This window comes from Anser anser (genome assembly GCF_964211835.1).
Source record: "Anser anser genome assembly, chromosome: 3".
NCBI classification, from domain to species: domain Eukaryota; kingdom Metazoa; phylum Chordata; class Aves; order Anseriformes; family Anatidae; genus Anser; species Anser anser.
The window spans coordinates 54,477,172-54,488,170 of NC_139722.1; the positions used below are offsets into that span (position 1 = coordinate 54,477,172).

The 10,999-nt window shown below is 40.8% G+C and overlaps 1 protein-coding gene across 9 annotated transcripts in view; it reads right to left on the minus strand.

Moving 5' to 3' along the window:
* Positions 1 to 10,389, minus strand: part of FAM184A (family with sequence similarity 184 member A) — a 71,266-nt gene extending 60,877 nt beyond the window's left edge. For 5 of the 9 annotated variants that reach the window (XM_083828740.1, XM_083828739.1, XM_083828743.1 and 2 more), the window contains exon 1: positions 10,026 to 10,389. In XM_083828740.1, coding sequence (XP_083684866.1) covers positions 10,026 to 10,187 — 162 coding nt within the window. In that variant the 5' untranslated portion in view covers positions 10,188 to 10,389. The remainder of the gene's footprint in view (positions 1 to 10,025) is intronic. The other 4 variants (XM_083828735.1, XM_083828738.1, XM_083828742.1 and 1 more) reach the window with 3 other exon arrangements.
* Between the last annotated feature and the right edge of the window lie 610 nt (positions 10,390 to 10,999).

A 10,999-nucleotide genomic window follows, 5' to 3' on the forward strand; every position in this document is an offset into this window, starting at 1 on the left:
CCCGCAGTGCCACCGCGACCGACGGGCCGAGCCTCGCACAAGACTCTGCCTGCACAGCTTCCAAGAGAAGCACGCACAGCCTCAGACTTCAATAAAATGTAGAATGTGTTGAGAAAATCTGTTCTTCTAGATGAACTTGAGACTACTCTCAATTCCCTGACGAGGCACTGGTTTGCATGCTTCCCACTCACTAGAACACTATTTCTTTCCGTACATTTAACGTTTTACCTTTTCTGCAAGAACCTCCAAGAATCCATTTTCTACAGATGAGAACAGAGGAGGCTCAAGAATTACTAGCTAACCTAGAGCCCAGTAAGGCATGCGAGTCAGGACTCCAATATGATTTTATTTAAGAGGTCACATTTACAAAAATTGGATATGGGCACATACAAAAGCTATAATTTATGATCAGCATTTAAGTTTTTTCACGGAATCATAGAGCCGAACAATCATAGACTCATTAAGGTTGGAAACGGCCTCCAAGACCATCTGGTCCAGCCATCCTCTACCACCAATGTCACCCACTAAACCATGTCCCTAAGCACCAGGTCCAACCTTTCCTTGAACACCCCCAGGGACGGTGACTCCACCACCTCCCTGGGCAACCCGTTCCAATGCCTGACTGCTCTTCCTCAGAAGAAATTTCCAATCTAAACCTACCCTGGTGCAAATTTGATATTTTGATATTGTCCGGTGAGAGAACATGTTACTTCTGTCTTCAACTTTGCCAAGCTAAGAGTTTTCTGAAAGCAGGAAATTAAGTTTCCCTCAGGGTCAGGAACATAGGCCCATAAGAAAAAAAAAGTTATATATGTATACATAATCATGTGTGTGTCTGAAAAATAATTGCCATTAGAGCAAAAAGAAGTCTACTGAACAGGTATCTAAAAAGAATAATCTACAGTTTGAAATGTGGTTTCTTCTGGAGTATCAACTCCCAGGAGAAGCGCTCTCTGTCAGAGTGTAGTGATAGGACAAGGGGGAATGGCTTTAAACTGAAAGACAGGAGATTTAGATGAGATAAGGAAGAACTTCTTCACTGTGAGGGTGGTGAGGCCCTGGCACAGGTTGCCCAGAGAAGCTGTGGGTGCCCCATCCCTGGAGGTGTTCAAGGCCAGGCTGGATGGGGCCTTGGCCAACCTGGTCTGGGGGGAGGTGTCCCTGCCCATTACAGGCGGTTAGAACTCTAAGGTCTCTTCCGACCCGAACCACCTTGCAATTCTCTGCAATTCTATGAAAACACCACCAACCAATAAAAGCTACATTTGCTTCAGGCTCTTTGTTTATGCAGGATATGCGAAAATAAAGAAAACAGCAAGGTCTGCCCAAATATGAACGAAGCACAATGTTACATATTAGATACTTGGAGGTAAGAGGTGAAGCAGAATGTGCCTCATACACCAAATGATGAATGGCCTACACTGTAGAAGTACACATGACAAAGTATAAAGCAGAGCATGAAAATAAACATAAGACAAGAATTCTGGGAGTAGAGGCAACGGCCACAAATGTTCCCCAGTCCAGCTCAAAGAACATGCAAACCAAACATCATGTCAGATTCCAGTCCCTCTTTTAGGATATATTTTTGCATTTAAATACGTGCAACTTCTATCTCAGCATAAAACAAACAGCCATATGCTTTTAAAACGAGAAAAGGACTGACTGATTTGTATGGCACAGGCACTTAATGGTCTATAAATTAATAATATAAAGTTAGATACAGGATGGGAAAACTACTGAACCAACTCAAAATATAGCTCAAAATTTTCATATAAAGTTTCACCTCTCAGTGGCACAACACAAATAGATATATACTAAAATAAGTAATATATGTAGCATATATTACTGGACTGGCAATACAGGTTAATGTTGGAAAGACAGATTTTCAAGGTGTTTTGAAATTTTTTTTTAGCTAGAATCATGTCTTACATTGCTTATTACTACAAGGTATAAATAAAATTCATTTTTTAAAGTAGAAACCCTACATTTATTATTACACAAAGCAGAAAAAAATCTATTTTAAGTTCTTTTATCTATTCTTTATTACAAAAATGTCTTACCACCATTTTCATGGCTCAAATTTCAAAAGGACAAAGACAGTCACAGGAGATTACTGCAATGCATTTTAGTACAAGCTATCCAAACCTATCAGCTTTCATAATGCAAAATACGAGATCTGAGAAGGCAGTCCCAGACAAACCCTTAGCTAAAAGTTATAGCTTTCAGTCACATCACGAGCAAAACCATCATTCAATTAATGATCTCTAGATTACAGCACACCTGTTTTCTGAAGACAGTACAATTCAGGTTTCTAGAAATTAAATTTTAGGAAACTGGCTGGAACAATGTATTTCATCGCATTAAAAGGAAATTAAGAAATATACATTTTTGCAATCACCTCATGCTTCTTTTAGCTAAAAGGCTATCTTTCATTCAACAGGAGCATCTTAAACAAGGACTTCATGAACTTTTTAACAGTAACTATTTTCAAGGGCTGTCATTTTGAGCCTAACCAAGTGACAACCTCAGTAAAAAGGTATTCTCTCTCATAGGCTTCTATATGCAGTTTAAAAAGCTTGCCCACAGAAACAGAGCCAGGTAATGCATTAAGTAGGACAAGATGGTGAACAGCTTTAGAGTGTTTTTGTTTCTTCTGGTTATTTTTGGAATGCAATGCCTTCGGTTACTGGTATGACATCAGTCATTAGAAGAATACATAGAAGCCTGGCTTACCACTGCCAGCCTTGTATCAGCCAAGAGACACACTCATCTGATTTCATACCACTATGTAGAGATTTACTGGATGTATGTAACAGTAAGTCTGAAAATAATATAAAAAAAGCTGGTGACTATCTAAGGCAATGAAACTCCCTCCTCCCCTCCACAGAGTTAACTGCAGGAGAATAAAGCTTTCAATGTAGGTTTTTCACAAGTGACTTGGAGGTGAAATCAGGGTGAGGTGAACAGCAGAATCACTAACAAAATTACTATTTCTGATAAAGTCAAAGCCTGAGTTTAGAAAAGGAGATATTGAAAGAATGACTGTGATTAGAAGTTCCTCATGGCTAGAAGTTAATGTGTAAATACAACGACTGACGACAAGTAACATTACTATACATGCTTTAGATGCAGTGTGCACAAAAAAAAGTGAGACTGATAAGGTTTTTGTGCATGACAACACAAATATCTGAACACAAACAATGCTGTTACTGGGTAGAGTTTTACAGTGTTTCAAGAAAGTATAGAACCACCTTGACTTATATGACTTGTTCTAAAGAAATGCTATAAAGCAAGAATGAAAGACTCCTCATTTTGAAATAACTTCTTTGTACTTTCATGGTACTCCAGAAAACAAACAAACAAAAAACTGTCTTCTGCCTATACATTTTATAAGACCTCATAAATCAGAGCTTCTGGCAGGATTGAGTACTTATGAATCGCCATGGACACAGCACTTTAAAATGCTGCAAACAGATCAGCATATAAGTAAAATTATACATAAAGTGTAAAATTACATAGGGTTCTACCACTGACTTTCTTTTTCAAATATAGATAAAAGACTCTCCTGTTTACAACTGCTGTATTTGGAGCAAAGCATTTCAATATTATGTTCTTAACACTGAACTGGCACTTCCTTGATTTTATCTAAAGCAGATGATATTAGCAAAAACCTTTTTTTTGTTTTGTTGTTTTGGTGTGGGTTTTTTTTAGAATGCGGAACTTATCTGAAACTGTAACAATAACAACAAAATCAAACTAAACTTCGAGTATTTCTTATTCTTTCCATGGGATTTATGGAAAGATAAATCATATATAAAAAGTAGATAAAGATTGACAGATTTTAAACTTTATGGCTGTTGTCAGACCAGGATTTATTTACGGCCTGCATGTTCTCTTTTTTTTTTATTTTGACATGTTGATAGGATTTAAGTACAAATTTCAATGTCAGTCTTTTACTGTTTTTTAAATATCCTTAATGTACTGATGTATCGCATATAGCAGCTGAAGTACATTCCAGCAAGATTAACATCAACGAGTTATTCATCTCCTTGTAATGCTACATTATTTAAATACACCAAGAAGTGAGCATAAGCACAGAGTAAAAGGACGCATATTATTTGTCCTCTCTTACACCTTCTCTGTTCATTTCGATTATTATTTTGGATAGATGATTCCAAATCTTATAATCTCAAAGAAGTTAATATATACCTAAGCATACTGAAGAAGCGTTTTATGTGAACGTACAATCACAGCTTTCCCAACAAAATCACAGTTTTAATTATACACATGAAGAATTTAGAATATTCAGGCATCAGTGGTCTCAGATGAACTCCCAGGCAACGGTCAAATGTTAAAACCAGGCAGAACAAAGATATTTTATTTGAGCATATTTTTATTATATAAAAAAGAAAAGTTATCATTCTTGTCCTACTCTACTCCTTTTTGATGCCTTATGACAAAAGACTGTAGAGTCAGTGACCTACTTCACCAATACCACAACTGAAGTATAGCTGTATCAGGTCCATACACCACCCCTGCAGTCTCACCCAACACGCATACAGTGATAATAGGTGGAAGAACCATTCCAGTGATATATGGTCACAAGGTCTTCAAGGCATCAAAATAATTTTTTTCAACTAGTCCTGACTGGGGGAAAACCAGCATCAAGTAATAGTTTCTCCACATCAGGACTGTAAAACTTCCCTCCCCCTAGTCCCTTGATCTCTCCTTTCAGAGCCAAAAAGCATACAAACTTTTTGGAAAGTGACAAGATCCCTACAGCACATGTTGATCACATTGTTAATAAGAACATTTTTGCATTTCACTGTCACCATTCTGCCTGCAGATTATACAAGTTCATACTAAAAATCCACGAGGGAAGCCCAAGGACCATCAGTCCAAAACACTCAGTTCCATGACTTCTGTCCTACAAAACACAGAAGGTTAGAAAGACCTCTTCTGGTCTGCAACAGAAGCCACAGCAGCTTTAAAGCAATTTTAAGTGCTTCAATTAGCAAATATTAAGCTAAAGCTAATAACTGCTGCTTTTATTTAAGACCTGTAGAAGAGTCTGTGAACCTAAAAACTCAATTTATTTTTAATAAATTTGTAAGTTTTATTATCTTTAACACTGAACTACAGTGTGAACCATTTTTTACACAGTCCCATCTTCGTCCTTAAGCCATCACAGCTACAGAAAACTTCTCTTTTGTGAATAACCCTTGCTAAGACCGCAACTACTGCAGGCTGACAGTCAGAAAACCACATGAAGAGAGTCAGAAAGGGAAGGCAGAGAGAGTATATTAGCATGGTTAAAAAAGAAAAACACATACTTCAGAAATATTGTCTCTGTTACTTTTCCAATTGCTACCTTCAGTTGATCCCTTCACAGAGGGCTTACTCCAGCTATCTCCGGAATAACTAACACAAACCAGAATTAAATCTCTCTAAAGAAATGCAGAAGAATTCTATATCCATTATTACATGTTCAGGTCTTCAAGTCCTTGAAAAGTATTCTCGCTGTAATAAGAAAGCCACAACATTTATTCCCACGTTACCAGTAGGAAATACATGCACAAATTTTGACATTCAAATCTGTACTGAAGTCACACCCTCTTTGAAATTCCAGCCGTTTTCATGCAATGCTAGAGCCGTAAGCAAACACTGGCCTGCTGCCAATGTTCACAAACATTGGAGAGATGACATAAGGTTGCTTAAAAAATAAAAACCAAGTTTTTCCAAAACTGTTAATGGCATCAGCTACCACTTGATGACAGCTAATGTCAAAACAGTTCTAAAAGGTTTTTTAGATTCTCATTTCTTCCCTTCTTTTAAGGGCTCTTACAGTCTCCTATAAGCCTATACACAAGGAAGCTTCTTTCTGAAAGAGATTTAGTTATTTTGTTCATCGAGGCAGAACACTCTCAAATAAAAACTGACAAAGTTTCAGTAGAAATGTAACATTTGAAGTATTATGATTAATAAGTTAAACCCTACAGTTACACACATAGCACTGCATTCTGTGATGCTTGAGCAAGACCTTTAACCTTCCCAGCAAAAAAGGCCACACAATGAGGAGCATAAACATGCGAATTAAGGATTATTAGATTTGCTATTTATTCTTTGAAACAACTTTACTATTAAAACCCCAAACCATTCAATGCGGTAAGTATTACAGTCTACTGTCTAGGAACCTCTCTTTAAACCAGGAAGAGAGAGGAAAACAAAGAAAAGGGTTGGGGGGAACTTCCTGACTTTATACAGCAAGCTGATGGCAGAACTCAGAACTGAACTCCAGCCTCGCGAGCCCCAGAACTGTTTCTTGTTTAGTGAATTATGTTGTGCCTTGGACAACCTTGTTGCCTTAGTCTTTGAACCCCCTCAGCATTTTTGGAATCTTTCCAGAATTGAACTATCCAGCTCTAGGCACCTACCAAGGGAAATCACTGGTATTGTTGAGGGGTTTTGTGCTTGTTTTTCTTATTATGAAATTGATCGAGCTGACAGAAACTATTGCTGTAGTGCACATACCACCTGCACGGCACTTACAGGCTCTTCCACTTGACATAGGATTTCTGCAACTAGGACCATGCAACCAAATCAACACTTCAGATTCTCATCACGTAACGCCAGTGTGGATCATCTAATTAATCCATAGAAGTCAAAGATTTATATTGATGTCACAGAACTTCCACAACATATTCCGTAAACAAATGTAGGACATGAATTTCTCAATTACGAATGCTCAAGCTGAAAACTACAGCACAAAAAATGGGGGGGGGGGCAGAACAAAACAAACCAACCAACCCCTTGAACTTGCCTTCCTCTAGCAATTGTGAAAACAAGTCCCACTCTCCCCCACTGATGTAAGCAGAGCAGCAACTTGCTTTTTGTTTTCTATTCCAGTTGTCTTATGCAAACTAATAAAATATATATGCATATTTTCATCTGCAGCAAGCATAATTCAACAGTGCATTAGCACTCCAGCATGTAGTAGTACAAACATATATGCAATCTCATAATCACAGCTTATTTCTTTTTGGCTTTAATCTGTGGTGTCAGATGCTACTTTATCCCCAAACTGGTACACCAATCTTCCGAAACGCCTAGAATAAGGAGCTTATGCTGAAGAAGAGGACCCAAAATTGCTTCAGCTACCACTTCTGCAGTCTTTAAACATGACACGGAGTATCATGTTAGTTTTTAAAGCTGCATTTCTAACTACTGGCATGTTTTACCTTCCCCTGTGAGTTAAAGCATATTAAAGTTATATCAACTTATATTTTTTTCAAGAGTAAAAATATAGTTAAGCTCTTCAGAAGCGTTGTGCTTAGCGGACCAGATTTGTATCTTAGTTTGCCTCTGAATTACTGATTAAAGACTAAAAAGAAAAAAAAAATTAAATCAAATCTTGTCTTTATGTTCCTGTATTGCTTTATTGCTTTGACCAAAACATTAGATTCTGTATAAGTAATGTGAAAACATGACACAGGAATTCTAATTTTGAAATGTTAGATTTACTTCATGAATGATCTTTATTTCCCATGGGGAAAGCATTTTCTTCTGGTGCTATTCAGAGTTCGTAGTACAAGCTGTACAAGGACAGGAAAAAATAAACTACTGAGTCACATTTCTTTTGTCAGAAGACACAAGCTTCCAGGTAACCTAACTACACCCCCTGTGTACTTAGATTCCCTTTCATGATACTGTATTGTTGTGTTTGTTTTGACCTGATGAAACATCTGACTCCAGTTCTAAATCCCCTGAGAGACTTCCTAGTTCTTAAGACAGTTTTAGAGAAAAGTAGAGAAAAGTACAAAGACAAAAAAAAAAGGGGGGGGGGGGTGAGGGGAGAGAGGCACAGGGGGAGGAACAGTCAGAAGGTGTGAGAGGACTGTTTTATATAAAAGACATGATTAGACACTTTATATAAAAGACACTTCTTATTCTCAATATGAAGTTCCTAGATTACTGAAGAGGAGTTCTATACACAAGTTAGTAAGCATCTGACGGAGACCAAATAGCAGAATTTGGTCAAAAGACCTTCACAGAAATATATATATTTAAATCAGCCATTCAATTTGGATAGCTTATTTCCACAAATCTGCAATGTTAATTCTTCTGACAGTTAACTCTTGTTTACAGAAATTAAGTATCTTGTTTATTTTTCCCTCCTGCAGCTTGATTGCTTTCTCAAGGAGTAACTGCTTCAGGCATCTACCAAATCAGGCTTCAGATCCCAGAGCAGGTTAGAGAATTCTTCAGGGTAAACTATAAGCTAAGGCTTCTTTCCTTTTTTTTTTTTTTTAGCATCCTTCTCTGAAAGGTCAAATAACAAACAGAAATATGGGACCTGAATTCTCCAACTACACAACTGTCAACATTCGCACCTCTACCTCAATGAAATGAATGCTATAGAATACATTTCATCTTGATCTATATATCATTAATTTTATTGTTGCATTAGGTACAAGTATGTTTATTATGCATCCCATTTTAAGTTTGTTCTTCAGTCCAGACCTTCAGTTCACGAGTATCAGCTAATTTCCCAAGTTTTCTCCCTCAAACTTGAAAACAGAACTAACACACAAAGCAAAATATCACCAGAATCTCCAAGTCAGGGAAACAGATATGAGATTCCCATCCTGCAAATGTCTAATTCACATGTAAAATCCTTGTACAATCACAGCTATTTACAGTTATTGAAATACAACAACCAAAAAGCAACTGGCAGCTTTTATTTGCAGTATCCTGAAATCTTTGGCAGGACAGGCATGCACATTATCTTCGAAGAATCTTCAAAGAACTCTATTATGGATCATAAAAGATCCTATGAGTAAAGCACAGTGTTTATTAATAAAGACTCCAAGTCTTCCAAAAGAGAAGTTCAAGGTACTCCAGCACTATCCATATAAATCCACATTTAAGTCACGCCTGCCTCAAGACAGCTGACACACCGTAACTCACAAAACACAGGGCACACGTGCAGTGATGCGGAACTCATGGGTACACACACACAATTTCACAACAGAGACAGAAGACTGTTTCTGAAACCAAATATAAACTGCCGGGAGATTCCAAAAGAAAGAAAGGGAAATATATAAGTCCACACACAAGTAAGAACTGCTCTTTGAAAGTACTGCTTTGCACATACAACTGGCCTTAAGGTAAATCTAAAATACATTTATGGTCTCCTGGTGCTTTTTGCACCTTTCAAGGAGCACAGGTCTGTAGTGATACCTTTAATATTTCAATTCATCATTTGTATTTCATATGGAGTAACATCACAGTGATTCTTTAGGTGATTTTAATCCTAGTTTTCTCTATGAAAGTACAATTTTAATTTGACTGAAGTTAACACACACAAAAAAAATGGGTTCTGAATTAAAAACCAAGCCAGAATACCCCTCAGCCATTGGTTTTCCAATAAAGCAAGGTGCATGGCATTTCACTGTAAATACTATTTGTAGCCAATCACTTCAGCTGTGCATAAATATAAACTGTATCTCCCCTGTGAGCCTGCCAGCAGCCTTCCTTCTCTTCACTCACATTTCCAACGAAATGTCACCTTCATCCATTTTGGCATACAGCTGAGGAACGACACCGTTCCCCCACTGTACCTTTAAGTTACCTTCAAATGTTTTAACTATGCAATTCTTGGCAGAAATTGTTAGCGTCACGTTCGTTAAAGAGGAAGCAGAAGAAACACATGCCTTTCATCTCCTGATGCCATTCACTTGTGCCTTGAGCATCATGCAAGAGAGATTATAGCACCGCGGTGTTGTTTTTAAGTTATCCGAAGTAAATTACTGCTACGATCAAGCCTGCAGCGTGGGGCCTACCAGCCTTAAGCAACACACTTTTAAAACCATCTAGTTTGAGCACAGCCTTTAACGAGATCCCATACTGGCGGTGCTAGCACGGAGGCCGTTCACTCAGCGCTACGAGACCGACGGACGGGCTTCTCACCCTCCCCGCTGGCCACGTAAAGCACGAGGCACCCCCGGCCGGGCAGCGAGCCTCACCTTGGTGAGCTGGGCGATCTTCTTGCTCATTTTGAAATGCAGCTCGGGGCTGTGCTCGGCGCCCGGGCCGGGGCCGGCGCCGAATTTCGCGGCGGCGGCGGCGGGCGCGGAGCCGGCGCCGTAGCCGTGCTGCTGCTGCCAGCTCATCCCCGGGGTCGCCATCTTCAGCGCCCGGCCCCCGCTCGGGCTCCGCCGCCGCCCCCCGCGCTGCCGGCGAGCGGCGCCGGGGGCTCCCCGGCCGCGGACCGCAGCCCCGGGAGGCTCCTCCCGGCCCGGGGCCGGCCTCGGGGGCGCTCCGTGCCGCCGCCGCCGGGCCGTGAATGGAGGCGGGCGAGGCGAGCCGAGCCGAGCCGTTAGCCCCGCAACCGCCGCCGCCGCCCGGCCGTTGGCGCCGCGCGGCCCCTCCCGCAGCCCGCCAGCGCCGGGCGGAGCGGCAGCCGCCGTGCGCGCTCCCGGCGGCGAGCGGGAGGGCGGGCGCGCGCGCGGCTCGCCGCCCCTCAGCCGCGGCCGTCAGTCAGCCGTTAGTTAGCCGTTAGGGCGGGGACGGTGTGAGGGCGCGGTGGGTAGCCCCCGGGCACGGAGTGCTCCGTGAGGGAGCGAGTGCCATCTTGTCACCGCTGACACAATGGCCGAGGTTGGAAGGGACATCACCTAGTCCGACCCCCTGCCGAGCAGGGCCACCTAGAGCACGTTAAAAAAAAAAAAAAAATCTCAAAACATCTTAAAACTGAGGCGAATTCGATAAGTAGGTGGCCGCGCAATTACTTCAGGTTCTCACAGACCCAGCTGGTCATGCACTTGAGCTGGTCAGCCGCTTTTCCTGCGGACACAGCCGCTGCAAACCGTGGTTACGGCCCCGTGATCTGATGGGATGACCACAGAACAGAAGTCCCTGCCAGAAGGAATTCACAGCCAAATTTAGTGCATGTTTTAGCTTGGGTTTGACTGCTCTTTTCTGTTTCCACCCTGCGCAC